This window comes from Mobula hypostoma, chromosome 11 (assembly GCF_963921235.1).
Source record: "Mobula hypostoma chromosome 11, sMobHyp1.1, whole genome shotgun sequence".
In the NCBI taxonomy this organism is placed as follows: domain Eukaryota; kingdom Metazoa; phylum Chordata; class Chondrichthyes; order Myliobatiformes; family Myliobatidae; genus Mobula; species Mobula hypostoma.
In genome coordinates, this window is record NC_086107.1 from 16,741,567 (window position 1) to 16,767,728 (window position 26,162).

Below are 26,162 nucleotides of genomic sequence, written 5' to 3' on the forward strand. Positions count from 1 at the left end.
TAAATGGGAATATACTTCACTGGCTTTCATGAACAGCAGATCATGGAAGTCATTACCCAAAGTCGAGTTCCAGGAGAGGACAAACATAGGTGTAATGAGCTGAAAAGAATCATGTACTTTGAACATTTATCTTGTCTCATCCCTGCAAAAATTGCCGTAGGCACAATTAATGTCACTGCTTGGAACCTGCGTTGCCTGTAAAACACACAAACGTAACAATTGCTTACATTTGCTAAGACTCATCTACCTCGCCCTCTGCCATCATATTTTTAAAAAAATGATACGTTTCTTCTAGAGTTATCACTTAATTAATCAATTAAACATTACTTCCCGATTTAGTTGGAATCCTTTTACGGTATTCTACTTGACAAATTCACACCGGAGCAATAAAGCTATACATTAATTATTAAAAACGAAGACTTTATATTGCGCCTTTCGTGACCTCAGGCTGTCCCAAAGCACTTTACGGCCAATTAAGAGCATTTTAAAGTGTATGAATATCGGAAATGCAGCATCCAGTTCGTATACAATAAACCCACCGTTGGCCACGTGACAATAACTAAATAACCTAATTGATGTTTAATGAGGGATTTAGCCTTGGCCAACGCTAAGGACCCATTTTCAAAACTGGGATGAGATGTACCTGAAAGGACCTTACAGGGTCCTTGATTTAACATTTCAGCTCAGAGAGGACATATCCGTTCGCGCAGCATTCATTTAACAATGGACTGGGGTATTTGCCTAGCTTTTCTGCTTAACAGTCTGGAGTGCGACTTCACAACTTGCTAACTCACATCCTTCAATGACACTAAATAACCACCAGAGAGAATAGCCGCAACATCCACATTCAGCGCTATGACAATGAACATAAGCAAATACATCCCTAAAATCTTGGATTTTTCACTGTAAAATGAAGAGTCCTGATAAAGGGTCTTGGCCCCGAAACCTTCACGGTTTACTGTATTCCCCTCCACAGATGCCTCGTGAATTGCTGAGCTGCTCCAGTATTTTGCGTGTATGCAGTTCACGATCTCCAACATCTGCAAGAATCTCTTGCGTTACTGTAACACACACACACAAAACCTTTCAAGATTTTACATGGGCGCCCGGGCTGTCAAAGCAAGCAGGACAGTAAATATCGACTGCAGATTATTCGCTAAAAGCCAGAAAAGGAATAGTTTCCTTCCTGTTGATGGACAGCCGTAAACACGAGGATAATGAACAACCCTGAGCGAGATTGTTGCAAGAGAGAGTGGCACGTAATGCAAATTCCAGGCCAGCAAATACGATTGCTATTTCGGAGCGCTAAAATAATGAGCAGGTTGCCTTTCTTTCCGCACGTCCTCGGCACAGCGAAGAAGCTCCTGTGCTCGCACTTTCACTTTCCGCCGTTCCTTCCACCCCCTCCTCCCTTACCCACCCTCTCGATCGTGGGTCCGCAGTAGTAGTGAGGGGCCACGTGCACGCCGCCGGTGGTTGCCGTGGAAACGGATCACTTTGGAACGTTGTGCGGGCGAGGAAGAGGCGCGAATCCGTGACGTCACGTTGGCCCCTGAACAATCTGCGTACCCCCCCCCCCCGTTTTCACTGCCTGGGATAGGGATCTGTCTCTGCAGAGCGCTTCGCTTGCGGGGTAGGTAACTCTCAAATGCTTTGCGTTTTGTAATTAAGCAGCAGCAACCAATAATCTTCCTTGGTGTCAAAAATATGCATGTTAAAATATAGATTAAATCGCCTGGAAGAAAGCAGCTTTTTTTTTGGACGAAATGCAAAGATATCGTATCTTGTGCCGCTGAAGATGTAATAAATCCTGGTGACAGAATGACTTTTTTTTGAAAAGAGTCCCTTGATTCCTGGAGGGCTTGCAAAGGTATCATTCATCCTTTACTGGCGTTCCCTTCACTGAAGAATACAGGATTACTTCCTTCTTCAAAACAAAAACATCTGTTTCTTTTAGATACTTTCTGAATACATGAAGAAGACAGCCTCGCACCGCGATTGCTATTTTTCCTCTCTCGCTCTCGCTTTTGGTAAACTTGTAGCACTCCACTGGCTGACAAAAGAAATCTCTGCAAGTGCTTTTTTTTTGGAAGGTGGAGAAGAAGAGGCGGGTGAGATTGATCATCACATCTCATAATAGGCCGGGAAAGTGATGCTGATCAGATCAACGTGGCGGACAACATTTACAGCAACAATCGGCATATCATTTGCACGTTTCTGGATAAAATGGAGAGGATGCAGAAGCAGTAATGTGGCAGGAAGCATTCGTGCTGAATTCGAGATGGAAATTTGGCTGCGATGTGTGCACAAGACATTCTAGGATTGAAACTGAAATAGTTTTTTTCTGTCAAAGGGTGCAGAACATTGGTGGGCGAGGGAAGAGGGAGAAAATGACTTTAAGCCGGGGGAAAGTTAAATTTGTATAACGTTGCCGGTGATGGATGATACCAGATCAAGATACAAGGGTGCGTTGCCGAATTGAGAGGATATATTTTGCCCCACCACGGCTCATTTTGGGTGGGTTTTAAAAAAATTTCTTTCGAGAGCTGTCGACTCAGAGCTGATAGCGGGGAGTTCTGATGTTGGAAATGGAAACGGGGTCGGAGTCGAACCGTCACCAGAGAAAGCTTGTAACGCACGGACTGGAAGACCAGAAAAGGGTAAGTGATCAGATATATGGAAACAGCGTATCTTTCAGTGCCGTATTACAAATGTGGTCGCATTGAAAGTTGCATGCATTTGTTGCGGTATAAGCGGAACCAACTGCTATTTTGTATCAATGTCACTCGCACAATGTGGAAACAAACATTACGGCTTCGCTTTCGTGTCGTGGAATGTTATTGTGTTTATTACGCGCTTCGACAATATTGCGATGATGTCTCGCTTGTTTAATTTTAAGGGTGCTTGTTGTGGGGTGTGCATATTGGCCAGCAGATCAAACGCTGTTTCGCATTTCTAAGATCCATTAAATGTCATATTGGTCATAAAATTAATACGTAATTAGGGGTTGTGGTGCCTTGTTGATGAGGCTCTACATTGCCCATCTGTTGTTGGCACTGACCGCAGAGTGCACTTGGAATCTGCGAGACTGTAATATAACCCAAGTCGGGCTGCCGTGGCAGCTGTGATAACATCAATTGGTCACGGTTTAGTGATGTTCATTTTAACTTTACCCCCAATCGTCACAGCGATTATTTAATTTCATAACGTTATATGAGGGATTATATTCGATGACTGTTCAGAATCGAGTTTATGCTTTTCTCATATTCGCTGAGAGTCTTTCAGATTTTTTACGCACTATAGATCTGTTCCAAAAGAAGACGATGTACGATGTGATTAAATGATTTCGGAATTAAAATGCGAATACTTTCTGTGAGCGTTATGTAAACATTTTCTGGACTCAGTTTATTTTGCTGGCAGTGATCATTGCACAGGTTTTGAGTAAATAGCATGGCGTTAGCTTATACGTTTTAAATCAAGAATTTAACATAAGCTTTTGTTAAAATGACATTATGCTTATTTAATTGTTTCCCAAACCAGCGCTTAGGATTTTGAAGCATATAAATGTATCTTTACACTTTCTGAATCAAAAGCTTATACCTGTAGATATAATACAGATGTTTCTAAAAAGTCAGAACTTATTGTATATTTTCACCGTCAATTAATTAGTTGTGTTGCTAAGGAAAAGTGAAATCACAGACTGCTTGAGACGGAAAAAATATGGACTTGTACCATTGAGTTTGGATTTGAATACTAATAACAAAAAGGGTGCCAGAATAGGTAAGATTATTGAAGCCATTTCATTTCTTTTTACAAGTGAATGGTTTGCCTCGGAGTTATTTAATAATGAAATTTCTGATATCCACTGGTGCTAGGAAGTTCAGAATTATGTAGGCATGCCATGAGAAAGATCTGAGCAAGGTGTTTAGTGAGTAAGGTATGTGAGAATACAGATTAAGAATACTGTATTCCCAATCCAATCAATCTCAGTCAATAGATTGAAAACATTCCAGACCTAACATTTGAGGTAGACTCTGAGCATAGTGGTAGGACACAAGTTTGTTCTAAATTCATCTCTGTAGTTTTTTTTTACCTGTATTGCTGGGAGATCTTGTATGCAGGCCAGGCTGCTCTTGAGAAGATGGAGAATAAATTTTGTGACTGTTGTTGCATCACATTAGTTGCAAATGGGTTGAAAGGAATGAGCATGGGTAATGCGTACAGCTGAGAAGACTGTCAAACTTTGGATTGTGCTGTACGTTTGTGAAAGCCCATAAAAAGGGATGTTTAGTTGCTTTTGTAGTCAAACATGAACAGACTGCGAGACTGGTGGACATGTATACCCTCTTGAGCAAAGGCTGTGAGTTTGAATCCCACTTCTAATAATCTACCCTACTGGACAGGGTATTAACTGACAGGTCTAATATTGCACTTTCAAAATGACATCTGGTGTGACCAGTATCCCTTTATTAAGTTAATTGACTTGACAATATTGACAACAGCATTGAAAGCCTCTTTCAATGGCAATGGGAGAGGTAATGGGGTGCTGATGAGGGAAAAATATTTTGGCAGAGTGAAAAGAGTAAATACACTATTGTTAAATTCTGATTTTACTTTTGGATATGTTGGAACTAGTTAATTAATGTTACTTTCTTTAACTGCAGACTGTAAAGTCAACGTTAAAAGAGGAACGCTCTTTTGTTTTGCTGTATTAATGTATCATTGAATGATAATGAAACTTGCAGCTGTATTGCCGTGAACTCATAACTGCAATCAGTAATTAATGTTTTCCTCCCACAACCCAAAAATGTGTGTCTTGCTAGGTTATTTGGCCATCATATATCGCTTGTTGTGTGCTAGTTGGTGAAATCTGGGGAGTTAATGGAAATGTGCAGTGAATACAATCGTTTAGTGTGTTTAATAGAAATGGATAGTTGATGTTCATTATAGACTCAGTGGGCTGAATGACCTCTGTCCATGCTGTATCTCTGGGTCTATAATATTCTGAGCCTCTGCTTTTACACAGGAGCTTGTGCCTCTGCCTTGTATAAATGGGGGCTGCTGTTCATGAGGTTGTTGGAATTTGCAAACTCTTTTGGTATGAATAGATGTGCAATGTTTCTTTTTATTTAAAGAAAAGGTATTGAGGTGCTGGAACTTCTATGTAAACTTTGTGGCCAGGTTTGTCTGTAGAATAAACACTAAATATAATTTAAGTGTGTAGCATTCTTCATTTATAGCAGATATGGGTACCCATTGCATTCTACTGTCTGTTGTGGAAAAGAAGCTTGCCCAGTAGGAATGGAGTTTGTTTCTGTGCGCAGTGGAAATACCCAGTGAACAGAATGTGTGTTGCTTCAGTGAAGCTGATTGCATTCAGTATTGAATAAGAACAGTGTTTGAATGGAAAAGCCTGCATTTATCTTCTCAAGTTCACAAGCTCTCAAAGCACTTTAACAGCCAATGGAGTTGAGTCGTTTGCAGTGAAGAAGTGTGGAAACAAATGATTTTTTAGAAATTTTCATCCTAAATGCTGAGATTTACACATGTCCTCCAGTAGTGGCCCAGTATCCTGTCAAAGAAACGTTAGTCATAATTTTACTGCTGATGTGAATCTCACTGAGAAGCTATGTGTACTCATTTGAAACAGGTCCTCTGAGCTTGTGTTCCACTTTCTCTTCTGTTATGTCCTTGCTTTGAGAAGTCAAAAAAAAACAGAATTAGATTTGTTATGATAAATGTGTTTTTGTTTTGCAGAAGTACATTGCCATACATAAAAAAATACATAATTGCAAGAAGAAAAAATAGTCTAAAAAGAGATGAAATAGTGAGATGGTGTTGATGGGTTCATTGTTCATTCACAAATCTGAAGGTGGTGGACAAGAAGCTGTTCCTAAACTGTTGAGTGTGTGTGTTTTCAGGCTCCTGTGCCTCTTCCCTGATGAGAAGAGGGCATCTCCCAGATGTTGTCTTCCTGAGGTATCTCCTATTGAATACTATTGCACTGATTATATGCATAGACTTTTTAAAAATGATTGTGTGTGTAGGTTTTCAAAAAAACATCCTTGAATATTGAGTAGACCTGCCAGTGTGCTTCCAATGTAAATGCTGAATTTGTTCTACAAAAAGTAAAGGAACACAACATAAACATTTATACATGTATTAAGTCAATTCATTTGTGTTCCTTAAATTGTTTATATAAAGTGCATATCTTGGTTGGTGTGCAGTTGAAGCTGATATATGCAGTGTTATCTATTTATGCATGTTAATATAGTTAAAACTAATTACATATGCATTGTGATTTGTTATTTCTGTTATGCAGTATGTTACAGACAGATATGCTAACGGTGGAGTTTTCGAAGGATTTGCAAAGCCTTTGCTTTAAGGCACTTACATTATTTTAAATTTGGTTGAGTGAAGTTAGGCATAGTTATAATTTGCTGCAAACTAGCACCTTTTTTTGTACTTTGGAAAGAAAATGAAATTTTCTTCTACAAGTAGTTAATGAAATTCAGAATTTGTTTCTGTTTCGGGTCCTGCAAAACTCAGGACATATCAGATGCTTTAAAATGTGGTTTGTGTTGTCTTTGTGTATAATTTTTCATTGATTATATTATACTGCTTTGTTCTACTGTGAATACCTGCAAGAAAATCCTCTACTTTATACTTATGACTGTGAGGCTAAGTACAGCTCCAATACCTTATTTAAGCTTGCTGACAACACCAATTTCTCTTAGCCGAATCAAAGGTGGTGATTAATCAGCATGTAGGAGGGAGACTGAAAATTTGGCTGAATGGTGCCAAAACAACCACCTCTCACTCAGTTAGCAAAACCAAAGAGCTGATTATTTACAACAGGACGGGGAAACCAGAGATCCATGAACCAGTCCTCATCGGGAGATCAGAGGTGGAGAGGGTCAGTAACTTTATTTTCCTCAGCATTGTCATTTCAAAGGATCTGTCCTGGGTCCTGCACATAACTGCCATCACAGGTAAAGCCCTCCCCACTTTTGAGCTCATATACATGGAACACTGTCATAGGAAAGCAGCATCCATCGTTAAGGAGCCCTACCATCCAGGCCAGGGGTCCCCAACATTTTTTGCACTGCGGACCGGTTTAATATTGACAATATTCTTGCCGACCGGGGGTGCGGGGGGGGGGGGTTAATCATGACCAGAATATAGGTGAACTATTAGTCACTTATAAGTGGCTATTACGCTCAATTTCATTTCAAAAGGGTTTATCTAACGAATTTAATATTAAACACACAGTGCACATTTTCCTCCCATGAATATAGTGATAAGACAATTATAAATCACTTATAAGTCAATAGCATCATAACATTTTAAGTAATGTTTGGATATTAAACATACAGCGCATATTTTCCCCGTATGAACATACAAAATCATTACAACATACCAATATCGCTGAATCAGTGGGAGCCCTGGAGTTGTTTCCCTGCAACAAGATGGTCCCATCAAGGGGTGATGGGAGACAGCGATACTCGAAGGGGGTTCCTTATGTCCAGTCTATTCCGCAATTTAGTTTTCATTGTATTCATTGTAGAAAATCCTGCTTCGCAGAGATATGATGTTGGAAATAGAAGCAACGTTTTCAGTGCTTTCGTGGCTATCTCAGGATATTCAGCCTTGACTTTGATCCAGAATGTCGGCAGAGATGTTATGTCAAACATACTTTTCAGCCCACCATCATTTGCAAGCTCGAGGGGTTGATCTTCTTCCCACGCTGACATGGATGATTCACCGGGAACATTCACAAATGGGTCATGGACCTTTGCACGTCTTTGGTCATTTGCTGTTGGGAAGTAACGCTCAAATTCTGCTGACAGCGAAGTTAGGTGATTGCACACCAGCTGTGAAAAAGACGGTGCAGCCTCAGTCTCTCCCAAAATCCCAGTTAATGTTGGGAACAAGTCAAATATGCCCCTGTCCACTCGCCGTCCCCACAGTTCCAGTTTGGCTGTGAAAACAGGCACTTTATCTGCCAAGTTGAAGACAGTTGTCATTCTCCCCTGAAGTGACAAACTGAGTTCATTGAACAGGTTGAAGATGTCACACAGATAGCCACTAAGTACGACACTCTCAGACACCTCCATCCCCTTTCTAGATCTTTCTGTCTCTGTCTCTGGAGACAGCTTATCCGAAGGGTCTCGGCCTGAAACGTCGACTGCGCCTCTTCCTATAGATGCTGCCTGGCCTGCTGCGTTCACCAGCAACTTTGATGTGTGTTGCTTATCCACTGATGTCTACTATAAGCCTACTGACTCTCACAGCTATCTGGACTATTCCTCTTCTCACCCTGTCTCTTGCAAAAACGCCATCCCCTTCTCGCAATTCCTCCGTCTCCGCCGCATCTGCTCTCAGGATGAGGCTTTTCATTCTAGGACGAGGGAGATGTCTTCCTTTTTTAAAGAAAGGGGCTTCCCTTCCTCCACTTTCAACTCTGCTCTTAAACGCATCTCCCCCATTTCACATACATCTGCTCTCACTCCATCCTCCCACCACCCCACTAGGAATAGGGTTCCCCTGGTCCTCACCTACCACCCCACCAGCCTCCGGGTCCAACATATTATTCTCCGTAACTTCCGCCACCTCCAACGGGATCCCACCACTAAGCACATCTTTCCCTCCCCCTCTCTCTCTGCATTCTGCAGGGATCGCTCCCTACGCAACTCCCTTGTCCATTCGTACCCCCCATCCCTCCCCACTGATCTCCCTCCTGGCACTTATCCGGGTAAGCGGAACAAGTGCTACACATGCCCTTACACTTCCTCCCTTACCACCATTCAGGGCCCCAAACAGTCCTCCCAGGTGAGGCAACACTTCACCTGTGAGTCAACTGGGGTGATATACTGCGTCTGGTGCTCCCGATGTGGCCTTTTATATATTGGCAAGACCCGACGCAGACTGGGAGACCACTTTGCTGGGCATCTACACTCTGTCTGCCAGAGGGGGCAGGATCTCCTAGTGGCCACACATTTTAATTCCGTATCCCATTCCCGTTCTGACGTGTCTGTCCACGGCCTCCTCTGCTGTGGGGGTGGGGCCGCACTCAGGTTGGAGGAACAGCGCCTTGTGTTCCGTCTGGGTGGCCTCCAGCCTGGTGGCATGAACATCGAATTCTCTGGCTTCCACTGGGGCCCCGCCTCCCCCTCGTGCCCCATCTGTTGATTGTTTTTGTGCACGCATTCTTTCTCTCGCTCTCCTTTTTCTCCCTCTGTCCCTCTGGGTGTGCCTCTTGCCCATCCTCTGGGCCCCCCCGCCTTGTCTTTCTTCCCGGACCTCCTGTCCCATGATCCTCTCATATCCCTTTTGCCAATCACCTGTCCAGCTCTTGGCTCCATCCCTCCCCCTCCTGTCTTCTCCTATCATTTTGGATCTCCCCCTCTCCCTCCAACTTTCAAATCTCTTACTCACTCTTCCTTCAGTTAGTCCTGACGAAGGGTCTCGGCCTGAAACGTCGACTGCACCTCTTCCTAGAGATGCTGCCTGGCCTGCTGCGTTCACCAGCAACTTTGATGTGTGTTGCTTGAATTTCCAGCATCTGCAGAATTCCTGTTGTTTGCAGTTGTGGAGGTGGTTGTTCTCTGAACTTGCTTCCGTCCCGCTTGCTCACATTTTTTCCTCTCAAAAAACTCAACAGGTTTGTCATTAAGTGCAGGGTGCTTGGACTCAAGGTGCTAAAGCAGTTTTGAGGGCTTCATTGCCTCATTAGACAGCTTGTCTCCACATATCACACATGGGGCTTGGAGCGTGCAAGTCACCGGTTGCAATAAAGCCATATTTTCTGTACGACTTGTCGTATTTTCTGTTGAAGGAAGCTTTCTTTTTTTTTGCAGTCTCTGTCACAGCTGTCTCTGCGTAAGGCCCTTTATGTCCTTTTCCACCTCTTCCAAAGAAACTCTCAAGCGACGTTTGTTTTTCACTCATACTGACTGATGACCTCGCGTGGGTAATGACCTTGCGTACGTTCAAGTTCAACAGTGGACGTGACAGCGAATGAGGAAAGGCGCAGCTGACTCATAGGGCTTCATACCACCAAATAATATCATTTCCTTGCGGCCCAGTAGCACATGCTTTGCGGCCCGGTGGTTGGGGACCACTGATCCAGGCCATGCTTTCTTCTCGATGTTGCCATCAGAAGGGAAGTATGTGAGCCTTGGGTCGCACACCACCAGATTCTTGAACAAGTGTGTTACAAATCTATTGTGTTTGCATTTACCATGAAATCCCACAAGGAAATGAGTCTCAGGGTAGTATATGGTGACATATGCTCTTTGGTAGTAACTTTGAAATTTGAACATATTAAAATTTTGATATTAAAATCAATTTGAACTTTGCCAGCATAGACAAAGGCAGGTCCCGCAAACTGCTTTGTGACAGTGATGTCTTGAATCAAAAGACACTGACTGAAGAACGCACAGTCGCCTGGTCTTTATGACATCGTGCTGTGGTATCTTTTATGTTTGCGTGAGTTGGAAGACATTAACTGACTCATCTGAAAGATGGCACTTTTCCTTGTCGTTATTCATGTACGTGAGCCTACAATCTGTGCGCAAGTATTTGGAGCATGACTTGAACGCACAACCTTGACATGGAGGTGGGTGGGCTGCCACTGAGCCATGGATGACACATCAACAGGTGATAAAATCCTTCTCCTATGAGCCAGCTCGAGTTCATAAGAGAGAAATAGTTGTGGCTCGGCATGCATAACCACATTGCAAAACTGCGGCAGCTGGACTTAGTAGAAAAAGCAGAGCTGAAAGAGAATTTCACTCAGTGGCCACTTTATTAGGTACAGGGGTGGAACCCTGCGTGGTCTTCTGCTGCTGTAGCCCAACATGTTGACGTGTTGTACACTCAGATGCTCTTCTGCACACCTCTGTTGCAATGCATGTTTATTTGAGTTACTCTCACATTCCTGTCAGCTTGCGCCAATCTGACCAGACCTCTCATTAACAAGTCATTTTTGCCCACAGAACTGCTGCTCACTGGATGTTTTTTTTTTGTTTTTTCTTGCACCGTTCTCTGTAAACTTTTTTTATGCCATGGACCAATACTATTAAGCAAGGGGTCCATGGACCCTGTGTTGGGAACCTCTGCTCTGGAGACTGTTATACATGAAAATCCCAGGAGTTTATGAGATACTCACACCACCCCATCTGGCACCAACAATCACTCCACAGTCAAAGTCACTTAGATCACATTTCTTCCCCATTTGATATTTGGTCTGAGTCACAACTGAACCTCTAGACCTTGTCTGCATTCTTTTATGCATTGAGTTGCTGCCACATGATTGGCTGAGTAGATATCTGCATTAATGAGCTGGTGTACAGGTGTATCCAATAAAGTGGCTACTGAGTATATGTGGCAGACACATTAAAATCAAATAAAAATAAAAGCAACACACAAAATGCTGGAGGAACTTAGCAGGCCAGGGAGCAACTATGGATTTCTAGCATCTGCAGATTCTCTTGTTTGTGAAAATCAAATAAAAGGTGTGTTTTTGGACATTTGTACCTATGATGACATAACAGTTGCTGTGGACTTGCCTGAGAACTCCAAACAACTTATTGGCTTGAATTGCTTAGTTTACCAATTTGAAATTGGTTTCTTTCAGGCTTTGATAAATGCTCTCAGAAATGTTACATCTCTGAAGATCAGCATTGTAACATTATGTGTGGAAACAATTCATCAGTTGGCCAGTGGCCAAAGGATTTTACATTGACCAAGCAATTCACACAAGATGCTGAAGGAACTCAGCAGGCCAGGCAGCGTCTATGGATGAGAGTAAACAGTCGATATTTCGGCCCAAGACCCTTCATCAGAATTGGAGAAAAAAGATGAGAAGTCAGAGTAAAGAGGTGGAGGGGAGGGGAAGAAGAAATACAGGGTAGTAGGTGATAAGTGAAACTGAGAGTGGAGAGGGATGAAGTAAAGAGCTGGAAAGTCGATTGGTGAGAGAGAGATAAAGGACTGGAGAAGGGAGAATCTGATAGCAGAGGGTAGAAGGCCATGGAAGATAAGGGAGGGGGAGGAGCACCAGAGGGAGGTGATAGACAGATAAGGAGATAAGGCGAGAAAGGGAAATGGGAATGGGGAATGGTGAGTCTACTTAGATTGACCATTAGGTTGGAGCCTACTTAGTTTGAATATAAAGTGTTGCTCCTCCAATCTGAGTGTGGCCTCATCGCGGCAGAAGAAGAGGCCATGGACTGTCACGTCAGAATGGGAAGTGGAATCAAAATGGGAGATGCCGCTTTTTCTGGTGGATGGTGTGTAGGTGCTCGGTGAAGCATTCTCCCAATCTACGTTGGGTCTCCCTGATATACAGGAGGCCACACCGAGAGCACTGGATAGGAGATGACCCCAACAGACTCACAGGGGAAGTGTCGCCTCACCTGGAAGGACTGACCAATTGACCGATCAGTTTCCGAATTTTTCATTACTGCCCATGCATGTAGCTATTGGTGTTTATGGTTTTCAAATAGAGTTTTTAAAGTTCATCATTATGAGAAGAGCCTGAAAAGTTAATTTCATTTCAAAATTCTTTTGATGAGGAACAGTCTCAAAGTTGGTATTTTATTAAAATATGCTTTATGGTATTCAAACTGCATATTTGTTATACTCTAACAAGTCTTTGGAATGAAGTATTAAAACTTGCTGTCTTTTGCTGTGAGAATCAAGGACACTAACAAAATTCCTTGCTTGAAGAATGTGGTTACTTTTTACTGCATTATATTTCCATGCCCATTATTTATCATGGAAGAAACTGCATAATGGGGAAACCAAAAACCAAGTACATGTAGATAAACAGAGTAATATTGTGAACCTCTTGATTTAATAAAGGACTTACCGATTTAATCTCATTGCAGTGGGTTCAGTTAATAATTCTGTTTAATGTTCTGGAGATGGACATGATTATGACTGGATTATAGTTTCCTTATCAACTATAAAGTAACTGAAAGATAAATGTAGAAGAAATTATATCGGAGAAGTTTTGTTGGTCATCAGTTACATGGGGTTCCCTGTGGATTGATTACATATTTTGAATTCTTTTGCTACTTTGAGAGCATTTCCAAAGAAAAAATAAATTTTGAAATGAAATTCCTTTTATTCTCTTTTCTTAAAGATAAAATTCCTTTTGGTTCCCATACTAGGAATAGGGTGGCATGTTAGCATAGCGGTTAGTGTAATGCTTTACTGTGCTGGTGATCCAGGTTGAATTCCTGCAGCCATTGGTAAGGAGTTTAAAAGCTCTCCTCGTGACCGTGTGTGTGTTTCCTCTGGGTGCTCTGGTTTCTTCTTGCATTCCAAAGATGTACAGGTTAGAGCACACTAATTTGTGACTAACATGTATGTTGGCACTGGAAGCTTGGTGACATTTGCAGGCTGCCCTTGGCGCAGCTTTGGACTGTGTTGGTCATTAATGTAAACAACACATTTTGCCCTATGTTCTGGTGGTTTGATTATATGTGACAAATAAAGTTAATCTTTTCTTTGTCTTTAAATGAGAAAGTATGCTTCATATTTTCCTGTCTCCATTCTCTCAAATCAGCAGTTGGAAAGTGCATGCAACAACTCTACCTGCTTGTGTGGACTCCTCTTCTCTGAGTGCAGCATTAGTTCTCAATTCTTCTGTTATGTTCCTTAGACCAGGTATTGATAAAGCTGTGTAGATCAATGTCCATTAAAATATATATACTAAAGTGCTAGAAGTTATTATTACTGTACTATTTGCTAAAGTTTAGTGCAGAATTAATTTTCATTTTGGTTACTAATATTTGGCCCCTCTGACAATATTTAAAATTCCATATGTTGTGAATATTGAGTTATATAATTTCTTTAAGGGCCAAATGGACTGTAGGACGGATTATGCATGTTTTGCATGCGATACTAAAACAATTCTTCCACTGAATGAGGGAGGTTTGTAATATACCAGGTCCTCATTGTTCATGAGGGATAAGGGCATGGGTAATCAAAGAAATGGATACTGCTAGCAACACTGTCAATGACGAAGGCCAGCGTGTCATACCCCATGGATGTAACTTATTTGGAAGTTTCAGCTCGTGTGTTTAGATTTGTGAAAGCAAGTTGAAATGTACAAGTGCTCAAGTTCTGACTGCAACCTCAACCACATTCCTTAACCCCAAACATATTCCCTAACCCCAACCACATTCCTTAACCCCAACCATATTCCCTAACCCCAACCACATTCCCTAACCCCAACCACATTCCCTAACCCAATTTTTTCCAAACCCTGATGCGGTGTCTGTCTGCACACCTGGCCCTACCTTGACATGACTATTGATATTTCACAATGCAACATCAAATGTACTCTATCTCATGGCAAACAGGATTTGAACTCAGGAGCTTTCACTCCGAAGTCCGGCGCTGATGCCACTACGCCACCAGCTGGCTATAGTCACAGAGAAGTGCAGTGCAATTCGACAAATAAGGTGCAAGGGTTATGCCGAGGCAAATTGTGAGATAGTGAGATTAAAAAGGATCTCAGTTTTTAAAAGATCAGGAAATGGATAGATCTGGGGAACTGTCATAGGAGAGCTGGGGCAGATCACACGTGAACATATTGAGTGGGGCAGGCTTGAGGGATCATGTGTCCTGCTTCTGCTTTCAGCTTGTGTTCTAATCTGGGAGTAGGTGAAAGACCGTTTTTAAGGATTAGCTTTGTTTGTACATTGAAACATACAGTGAAACATGTTGTTCGTGTCAATGACCAACCCAGTCCGAGGATCTGCTGGGGGCAGCCTGCAAGTATCACCATGCATCCGGCACTAACGAAACATGCCTACAACTTACTATTACCCAACAGTGGTGGAACTCATTTATTTTGCTGTCAAGGCCAGCACTTGCTGCTTACTCCCCAGAAAAGGTGTAGTAAGCCACTGTATTGAAGCACTGTCCTTACAGTGTTGGTGGGAAGTAAGACCAATGAAGAAATGGTCATATATGTCTAAGGTAGGATGGTGTGCATCTTTGAGCAGAACTTCCATGAGCCTGTTTTCCTCCTGCTTTTCCCTCTGGTTGGCTGGAATTGAGGCTTATGAATTGAAGAAACTTTGGTGAGCTAAAATGGCTTGTTTTGTAGCCCCCTTTAACTAATATCGAAACTCAAGGCAGGCCTGAGTCCTCTGGTTTAGTGTGTAAGCAACACATAGGATGAGAGATGACTTCCGAGAGGTTTATAAGATTATAGGAGGCATGGATAGCCAGAGACTTTTTTCCCAGGGTAGAAATGGCAATTACAGGGGCGTTTAAAATGCAAACACGAAATCTGCAGATGCTGGAATTTCAAGCAAAACACATCAAAGTTGCTGGTGAGCGCAGCAGGCCAGGCAGCATCTCTAGGAAGAGGTACAGTCGACGTTTTGGGCTGAGACCCTTCGTCAGGACGAACTGAAAGAAGAGCTAGTAAGAGATTTAAAAGTGGGAGGGGGAGGGGGAGATCCGAAATTACAATTTCAATTACAGGGGAGCATCATTTTAAGATGATTGGAGGAAAATATAGAAGAGGAGCTGTTCAAAGTAAATTTATTATCGAAGTACATACTGTATATGTCACCATATACAACCCTAAGATTCATTTTCTTGTGGGCACTCAATGAATCTATGGAATATTATCATTACAGAATCAGTGAAAGACTGCCTAACTTAGGGAGTTCAACCACAGTGCAGAAGACAACAAACTGTGTGCAAGTACAAAAAGAAGAAATAATAATACTAAATAAATAAGCAATCGGTATTGAGAACATGAAATAAAGAGCTATGAAGAGATAAAGATTAGAGATAAGTTTTTTTTAATACAGACAATGGTGGGGTGCTTGGAGTACACTGCTGGATGATGGTAGAGGCGAATACATTAGAGACATTTAATAAACTTAGACACATGAATGATAGAAAAATGGAGGGGTATTTAAAGGGGAAGGGTTAGATTGATTTTAGAGTATGTTAAAATTTGGCACAACATTGTGGACTGAAGGGCCTGTACTGTGCTGTAATATTCTATGTTTTATCATTCTAAGGCTTCAGAAGTAATTTTTTGTAAGTGATGTGAAAATAGTCCTCTACTGATTAACGTCATTGTGCCTGCCCAGGGTCTTGTGCACATCTGTCACTCACATGGAGGACTTCGGACTAAAATTTCAAAACCATTACCAGCACATTAAATACCCAATTGGATTAGTTATTGATCAAATTCTGACCTGTTGCTCTGTCAGCATTTTCAGGGTTGTTGTTCCTTTCCACGCCTTGTGGTGCATCAGGCGGCAAGCTTGCCGTTTCATTAGCATTTGTCTTTTTTTTATACGAGGCTGAGTTGCTAGCTCGACACTCAGCCCAGCACGATGGAACGTGTGCAAAGATTTGAACCTGGGAACACTCCCCTCGAAGTCTGGTGTGGATGCCACTACACCAGCGGCTGGCTAAATTTTCAGGGTAGTGAACCTGAAGGACAAGCAACTTACCTGATGCTGAACTTGGTTTTTGAATTGGCTTCAATTTTTCGATGCAAGGTTGTTGCAGGTGTTATTTTCGTAGAGCATCAGTGTTGATTCAACAGCATCAGTTTGGCACTGCTCACAGCTTGTTTTGATTTTATCCTAAGTTGTTTATGTACATGGATTGAGTGGATAGCCAAAGGCTTTTCCCAGAGTGATAACTGGTAATATGAAAGGGCATGATGGATGCTGCTATCTTGTGACAGCACTCCTTATAGGCGTGCTCGATGGTGGGGAGGGCTTTACCCCTTAATGGACTAGGCTGTATCCACTTATTTTTGTATGATTTTCCATTCAAGGCTTGCCATTCTTCCACAGTTGGGCCTACATGTCACTCCAAACTTGCAAAAATCTGGTTGAATCCCTGAAATGGCCTTGTTTTGGCACATTACTGATGGGAATCCAGATCATGTCACCAAAGACTCTAGCGAATATCTATAGATGTACAGCTGAGACTGGTTGCATCACTGTCTGGTACGGAGGGGCCGCTGCACAGGACCTGAAAAAGATGCAAAGGGCTGTAAACTCAGCCAGCTCCATCATGGGCACCAGCCTCCCCAGCATCGAGGACACCTTCAGAAGGCAATGCCTCAGAAAGACGGCATCCATTGTTAAGGACCCTCACACCCAGGGCAAGATTATGACCATCTGAGCTGAGGTACAAGAGCCTGAAAATACACACTCAGCATTTTAGGAACAGCTTCTTCCCCTCTGCTGACAGATTTCTGAACGGATAATGAACCCATGAACACTACATCACAATTTTGCTTTCTTTTTGTACTATTTACAGTCCTGTGCAAGAGTCTTAGTTACATATTTACAGCTAGGGTGCGTAAGACTTTTGCGCAGTACTGTGTTAGTCAGCGTGCAGTGGTGAGCAAGTTTGTAAATGTGGGAGCAAGGGAATGGCGTTGGTGGAGAGCTGTGGGAGGGATGTGAGACAGGCGGCAGAGAAGGAGTGTCAGGAGTGGGGTGGCGCAGGTGCAGACACATCCAGCCTTGAGACACCAGGCACGGTCATTTGATTCCAAACAATTGGTTTATTAATCATTACAGAGTGTCTCTCTGGTGCTTCCCGCCCACTCTCTCTCCCCTCTCCTTTCCCATTTTCCCAACCATGATGCTCCTGTTCCTGCTGCCTTCCCACTCTCAGTCCATAAGAAACCCATATTAGAATTAGATTTATCATCACGCGCATGTGTCTTGAAAAGTTTTTTTTTGCAGCAGTACATTCAATACGTACAATTACTACTGTACTGTCCAAATGTTGTAGGCACCTTAGCTATAAATTTATGTGCCTAAGACTTTTGCATGTGGCCAAGTGGTTAAGGCATTGGACTAGCAACCTGAAGGTCGTGAGTTTGAGCCCCAGCCGAGGGAACGTGTTGTGTCCTTGAGCAAGGCACTTAATCACACATTGCTCTGCGACAACACTGGTGCCAAGCTGTACGGGTTCTAATACCCTTCCCTTGGACAACATCGGTGTCGTGGAGAGGGGAGACTTGCAGCATGGGCAACTGCTGGTCTTCCATACAACCTTGCCCAGGCCTGCACCCTGGAGAGTGAAGACTTTCCAGGTGCAGATCCATGGTCTCGCAAGACTAACGGATGCCTTAATTAAGACTTTTGCACAGTACATCTATATTTTTTATTGTAATGTTATAATTTTTTAAATATCTTGTAATAGTACTGTTGTTGCAGAATAACAAATTTCACGAGATATGTCAGTAGTAATAAACCTGATTCTGATGTATGTATATTTGCACGTTGTACTTTACAATACGACTGGTATGGTATCACACCAAAGTAATAAAATGAAGATATGTAGAAGGTAAAATTTCCTTTAATATGCAAGTGTTTTGAAGAGTTCCATAAACCAGAATAAAGCACCTGATTCTTTAGTTTTAGTTTGCACCTCTTTCTTTTAAAAGAAAAAGGAAATTGCTGTTTTAGATCATCGTCTGCTTGTTTTTCACTGCAAGCTCTCCTGATGGCAACCTGCCAGAGAGAGAGAGAGAGCAGAATTCTTGCTCACTTGCCTGGGGTTGTTGATGGGCTTTGCTGTTGATGACAGGTGGTTGGCCCTGGCTTCTGTTTTATTGGCCCTTGTGCATATTTTCTTCCGTCCCCACACCTTTTTGAAAACTTTTGTGCCTGGCCTGATGCTTGCCAGTGCCATCTGGAGAAGTGCACGCATGAGAGGATTGACCATGTGCTGCCTGTCAAATCTCCTCATATGCTACAAGTTTTTAAGGTCCAGAGTCACTTCTTAAAAGTATAGATAATTGCAACAACAAAGAAAAATGTTCTTATCAAATCACCATGCTCAGTTCATTATTTCTTTTGAACATTATACTGGAGATGGAAAGTATTGATCTCTTTCAACTAGTTCTTTCATTTAGTATCATAGAACATGCATGGAACAGTACAGCACAGTACAAGTTGTAAGGCCCACAATGTTGTGCTGACCTTTTAACCTTCTCCAAGATCAATCGAACACTCCCCTGCCAGATAGCCCTCAATTCAAGCCATAAGTTCTGCATTATCTTCTCCTCCCATTGAACCCACTGTTTTCTGACCATTAACTTAGTATGCTACCACTTTGTTTAGGCTGATCTTGTTCAACTGGATGCATCTGAGTAGGCAGAAATGTGCAGATGTTATTAGGCAAGGGTAGGATGGAAACTGGCCACAACTTCCTGTCGTGGCCAGTTTCCATCCTACCCTTGCCTAATAACAGCGCACAGATGTCAAAATGTAAGCTTGTACTTGTAAAGCTTTTATTTGTTTCTGTAAGCTTTTGGTAGCCAATAAAGTGGTCAGACTAAAGGCAAGTAATTTGCATATGCCAAGCTTGGTAAATAGCAGTTTGATAGCGACCAGATAATCTGGTCTAATGGCACTCGGGAATCAAGTATCGGTCTTGAGGAGGAAACTCAGATGAAAGGAGGCTCTGTGCCTTGGGGCAATTTTGCTCGTACTTCGGATTAGCCACTTAACAGAGATTGTGGATGAAGCACAGGATCCATCCAGTCCACATGATGTGAAAATGGCCCCAACTTCTTATTCTGGCTTTTACTTTCTTCCTTTCCAGTCCTGATGGTCTCGGCCCAAAACATTTGAAGAAAATGGCTGTTCGTAAAGATTTTTGTATTTCAAAAAGCAAACGGAGGACAAATTAAACAAAGGAGACAACAGTCCATGTAACTGCATGAGTTGGCTGTAATTATGCCGAAATTCCTTTGGTCTGCAGAGTTAGAGTAATTAGGCAGGATGGTGGTCTTTCTGCTCAACTGGTTCCTGCCAAGCAAGATCCCCACCTAAGCTCATCCCATTCACCAATCATAGACATGCAGATAGGAGAACAAATCTGTACAACTCACAAGGCAGTGACTACCTATTTCAATTGGACTTCCCATTCTCATTCCTACATGTCTGTCCAAGGCCTCCTCTACTGCTGCAATGAAGGCAAACTCAGTTTGGAGGAGCATCACCTCATATTGGCTGGGCAGCCTCTAACCTGATGGCATGAGTATAGATTTCTCCACTTTCAGGTGATTTCACCCTCATCCCTCCTTCTCTCCTTATTCCATTTCCCATTCTGATTACATTCTCACTCCTTTTCCTCACCTGCCCATCACTTCTCTCTGATTCTCCCCTTCCTTCTCTTTCTTCCATGGTCCAGTATTCTCTCCTATTAGAATCCTTCTTCTTCAGCATCTTACTTCACCTACCTATCACCTCCCAGCTTCTTACTTCATCTGCTCCCCTATCCAGCCATCTCCCCTCTCACCTGGTCTCACCTGTTACCTGCAGCTTGTCCTCCTTCCTCTGATTCAAATATATGTTGCAGGTTATGTGAGTTATTCTCTCATTTGTCTGAGACCTCGAATAAAATTACTACTAGTCCTCCAACTAGTGCTAATCATACATAGAGTGGTACATATGTGGAAGAAGCTGCCACAGGAAATGGTAGAGGCAGGTACAGTTATGACATTTAAATAACATATTGATAGGTACATATTAAAGGAAAGGATAGGAAAGGTTAGAGAGATATGAGCCAAACACATGAAAAAGGAAACACGAGGAAATCGGCAGATGCTGGAATTTCAGGCAACACACATAAAAGTTGCTGGTGAACGCAGCAGGCCAGGCAGCATCTGTAGGAAGAGGTACAGTCGATGTTTCGGGCCGAGACCCTTCGTCAGGACTAACTGAAAGAAGAGCTAGTAAGAGATTTGAAAGTGGGAGATCTGAAATGATAGGAGAAGACAGGAGGGGGAGGAATGGAGCCAAGAGCTGGACAGCGAAATGATAGGAGAAGACAGGAGGGGGAGGCGAAATGATAGAAGAAGAACTGTCCAGCTCTTGGCTCCATCCCTCCTCCTCCTGTCTTCTCCTATCATTTTGGATCTCCCCCTCCCCCTCCCACTTTCAAATCTCTTACTAGCTCTTCTTTCAGTTAGTCCTGATGAAGGGTCTCAGCCCGAAACGTCGACTGTACCTCTTCCTAGAGATGCTGCCTGGCCTGCTGAGTTCACCGGCAACTTTTATGTGTGTTACATGAAAAGGGAGTCGTTTAGATTGATGTCGCCTATCACCTGCCAGCTTGTACACCGTCCCCTCTTCCCCCCCAACTTCTTATTCTGGCTTTTACCTTTTTCCTTTCCAATCATGATGAAGGGTCTCGGCCCAAAGCATCAATTGTTTATTCCCTTCCAAAGATGCTGCCTGACCTGCTGAGTTCCTCCAGCATTTTGTGTGTGTTACCCATTTGCCAGTGTTTAGTCTATATCTCTGTACCTTTTTATCCATTCCCTAGTCTGTTCAACCTCTGCCTATGACTCAGTCCCTCATATCCTGGCACCAATCCCATAAATCTTTTCTTTACTTTCCCCAGCTTCTTTGTAAAAAGTCTGAGAGAAGTTATCCTGGATTTGAGTTATGCCTGTTACTGATCACGCAGCATGGTTTGCTTAGTAACTTTTGTGCAGTTAATGGTGTCACATTTTGTTGTTTGCAGTGGGTAAAATCTTTGATTGCACTGAAAGGTCAGACCATTATCCTGACAAACTGTACCGAACACCGAATGGATCAACCTGAAGACTTAGTTATTTTTTTGTGTAACTGTCCATCTGAGGATTTTATTGATAGATTTCCATGTGCATTTGTGAGAGACCAGCACATCTTATATTTCCTGAAACAGTTTGTATTGCCTTTATTTCCTCTTGGGGACTATAGGGGCTCAGTGCTACATCTCTTCTCCATTGTAGAGGTCAGCTCGTAAAACTTAAGAGCAGAATTAGGCCATTCAGCCCACTGAGTCTGCCCCACCAATAAATCATAGATGATTATTTATTTTAGCCACATTCTTCCATTTTCTCACCCCAACCCTTAACCCTTTTAGTAATCAAGAACCTCTGCCTTAAATATCTTTAGAGACTTGGCCTCCACAGCTGTCTGTGGCAAAGAATTCCACAGCACCACCCTCTGGCTAGAAATTTCTCCTCATTTCAGTTTTGAAGTGATACACTTTTTATTCTGAGGCTGTACCGTCGGATCCTAGACCCCTCCTAATGAAAGCATTTTCCCCAGTCAAGCACCTTTTGGGTTGGTGTAGACTTGTGGAAACCCATTGGGAAGGGGACTCAATGCCAAAGTGCTGGAGGAACTCAGTGGGTCAGGTGCCACCTACGGAGGGAAATGTGCAGTTGATGTTTTGAGTCAAAAGGCATCAACTGGAGATAATTTTGGCAGGCATGATCCCATCCAGCCTCGTTTGCTTGCTGATTTCCTTCTGCTTCAAGCACAAAGGTTATCTCCATTTTATTTCCTGCATCACTCGTCCAAATTATAACCATTTCTCCTTGAGGGCTGTGGCCTCAAATAATCAAGCAGCATTAATTAGGCCTAGGACTGAATGGTCAGATTTTCCCAATGTTCATGAGATTTTGAACATCCTCATATGTATCACATCTTCCACCTTCTGCTCTTGTAAATTTTACAATGTCTTTACCTGAGTTAGTGGTTATGATCAAGTTCTAGTTTATTGTCATTCAACTATATACTTGTATACAGCTAAATGAAACATCGTTCCTCTGGGGCCAAGGTACAAAGCAGCGTGCATAAAGTCACAGACAGCACATCTGGTAATGTTCTGGCACATACTGTATATCACAAAATAATATTAGCACAAGCCCCTGAGTAATGTGGCCTGAAGATCGACAGGTTGACATAAGGTGTGAGGTGCATGTTTAAGTAAGACGGTGTAATGTTACTGTTACGATTATAATAAAACAAACAGTCATATAGATTAGATTATGATTATGAGGACATTCAGTCCTCATTTATTGTCTTTTATTAATGCATGCATTAAGAAATGATACAATGTTCCTCCAGTATGATATCACAGAAACACAAGACAGACCAAGACTAAAACTGACAAAAACCACATAATTATAACATATAGTTACAACAGTGCAAAGCAATATTGTAATTTGATAAAGAACAAACCATGGGCACGGTAAAAAAAAAAGTTGCAAAGACCCGATAGCCCCTTCATCTCATGCAGATGGTAGAAGGAAGAAAAACTCTCCCTACCATGAACCTCCAGCGCCGCAAATTTGCCGATGCAGCACCCTGGAAGCACCCGACCACAGCCGTCTCTGAGTCCATCCGAAAACTTCGAGCCTCCGACCAGCCCTCCGACACCGAGCACCGAGCGCCATCTCTGCCGAGCACTTCGACCCCGGCCCCGGCCGCCAAGCAACAGGCAAAGCCGAGGATTCGGGGCCTTCTCCTCCGGAGATTCTCGATCGCACAGTAGCAGCGGCAGTGAAGCGGGCATTTCAGAAGTTTCACCAGATGTTCCTCCATGCTTCTCATGTCTGTCTCCATCAAATCGGGATTGTGCATGGCATCCTACTTGACAGATAACCGATATTCATTCCAGAGTGGCCGCTGTGTGCTGCATCGCGCCGCCATCTTCTCTTCACATATAAATATGTGAATCAACAGTAGTAAAAAATAAAAAGTGACCAGTGCGGGATGAGGGTATGTCAGTGAGTTGTAGGGTGGAAGGGGTCAGCAGGGCATTCAGACAGCATGTATATGTGTGCTTGATGGCAGCAGGGTGTGAAGAAGTAACCTGTAATAACCTGGAGAAAGATCTGTTACCCAGCCTGACACTTCTAGTTCTTATGCTGCGGTACCTTCCGCCTAACTTCAGGAGGTCAAAGAGAAGGATGGGAGAGGTTTTTGACAATGCTGGAGGCTCTGCGAGTGCAGCACATCTAATATATATCTTGAATGTTGGGGTCGGGGGGAGAGGGAGACCCTGATGATATTTTCAGCAGGCCTTACTATCCATTCCTGAAGCATTGCAATTCCCATACAAGACGGTGATGCAGCTGGCCAGGACACTCTCAATGGTACTCTGGTAGAATGTGGGGAAAATAGGGAAGGATGGGGGTTAATTATAGCCACAATGTTGTATCAAGTAGATTGTGAAGACTCAGTTGCCGCCATCTCATCCCCATTGCATGTTGTGGGTCTTTAAGATTTTCCACTCCAAATTAAACTTGCAAGGCCATTTTCCTCTCCTCATTCCCATTAGAATTCTCTTGACTGGCAAATGCAGAATGAAGGTCTACTTCAACGTCTGTGTACCAAGTTTTAAAGTCAGTTCAGATGACAACATAAATTTCAGCCTGATCTGACTTTTTTAACACCTGTTTTTTTGTGGTAATACTAGAATCAGCAAATCATGAGTCATTTCCCCAGACAACTCAAACCGTTCTTTTTGACAGGGGGAAATTAGTTTCTTCAATGTTGGTTAGTTGTAGCCACTGGTACGAAGGGTCACAGGAGTGGTACTGGATGAATAATCCAGATGTCTCTGCTGACAAGTTGGAGAAACATGTGTGCTACCCTCCATCAGTTCTCAAAATCAGAATCGGGTTTAATATTACTGGCATATGTTGTGAAATTTGCTAATTTTGTGGCAGCAGTACAATGCAATACATGATAATATAGAAAAAATTAATTACAGTAAGTATACATGTATATTAAACAGTTAAGCTAAAATAACTGGAGCAAAACAGCAAAAAATTGAAAAAGGTAGTGCTCGTGGGTTCAATGTCCATTGAGAAATCGGATGACAGAAGGGAAGAAGCTGTTCCTGAATTGCTAAGCGTGTGCCTTCAGGCTTCCATACCTCCTTCCTGACAGTAACAATGAGAAGAGGGAAAAATAACCATTGCAGGAATTGAAAGTTGGAATCGGTAAAACAACCATATTGTAATTAAATACCATAAATATAATTAAATTGTGCTGACTTGTGATGCAGTGGTTGAAGAAGATGGCTCAGTTCCACATGACAATCATGGATAAGAAAATTAGCAGTGGTATTTGCATTGTGAAATTTCATCATCATCTGGTGTGTAAGTTAGTTTGATCTGAAAGTTTTGAAAGTCCTGGTCTGCAGGTCAAAGGCACGAGGACTTCAGTTGTCAAAACTGGCTTGAGTTAGTTTGTTTTCAGAAAAAAAGTATGCCAATATAAAACTGCACCTGATCAATTCAATTAACATGGATTTGTTCGTTCGTTATGTGCTATGTTGTATGATGTAGGCGATCATGGTCTTTCCATAACCATGATTGTTCTTGGCAAATTTTTCTACAGAAGTGTTTTGCTATTACCTTCTTCTGGGCAGTGTCTTTACAAGACAGGAGACTTCAGCCATTAGCAATGCCCTTCAGAAATTGTCTGCTTGGTGTCAGTGGTCGCATAACCAGGACTTGTGATATGCACCAGCTGCTCATATGGCCATCCACCACCTGGTCCCATGGCTTCACGTGATCCTGATTGGGGGGCTAAGCAGATGCTACACCTTACCCAAAGGTGACCTGCAGGCAAGCAGAGGGAAAGAGTGCCTTACCCACCACCCATGGATATGAAATAGATCTAACATGGATATTAAATACGTTTGGCCTTGTAATTGTGTATTACTTTTATTTTCTTTCTATGTACTGCATAAGCATGGAAATGAGCCATCTGATCCATGCTCGAGTTCACACTTCACTATTAGTAGCGAAAGGTTTAGTTCCATATGCTCGTCTGCAGTCTCCTTCCATTTTAAATAATCTTGGAGGCCCCTGAAGAAATGAAGTGAATGAAATATTTGCTTAGTGATTAGTCATGTACAAAATGAAGGTTAGTTCATGTTCAGCCCTTTGATTTGGATGTTAGATTAAATTGATGCTGCACTAAGGTACAATGCATGCAGTAACGGGACACAGGAAATGGTTTCGGGTTTACACTATGGATTCTTGCTCTCAGTGACCCATTAGAGCTGTTTTGGATTGCATATCAGAACAGTGAAATGTCATGTTCACAAGGACAGTGTTGGAACGTGATACCTGAGGCGGATGGACTAAATTGAAAATGAATAGGATTGTGGCTGCCTTTGCTTGGCAGTTTGGAAACCATTAATGTGATGAAGCAAAGTTTCCTCCCCCCAAGGTTAGCAAGAGCGTCTTGCCATAAAGAGTTCTCCTATGATAAATTGTGAAATCTATGGTGGGTTTGTGACCAAATGTCACCTGAAATCGTAGAAGATGCCAG

General features: G+C 42.5%; 1 protein-coding gene across 1 annotated transcript in view; it reads left to right on the top strand.

The window, feature by feature from the left end:
- Positions 1 to 1,796: 1,796 nt before the first annotated feature.
- The window catches only part of nav2a (neuron navigator 2a), a 1,052,051-nt gene continuing 1,027,685 nt past the window's right edge, over positions 1,797 to 26,162 (top strand). Inside the window, exon 1 of the mRNA XM_063061719.1 lies at positions 1,797 to 2,660. Coding sequence (XP_062917789.1) covers positions 2,580 to 2,660 — 81 coding nt within the window. The 5' untranslated portion in view covers positions 1,797 to 2,579. The remainder of the gene's footprint in view (positions 2,661 to 26,162) is intronic.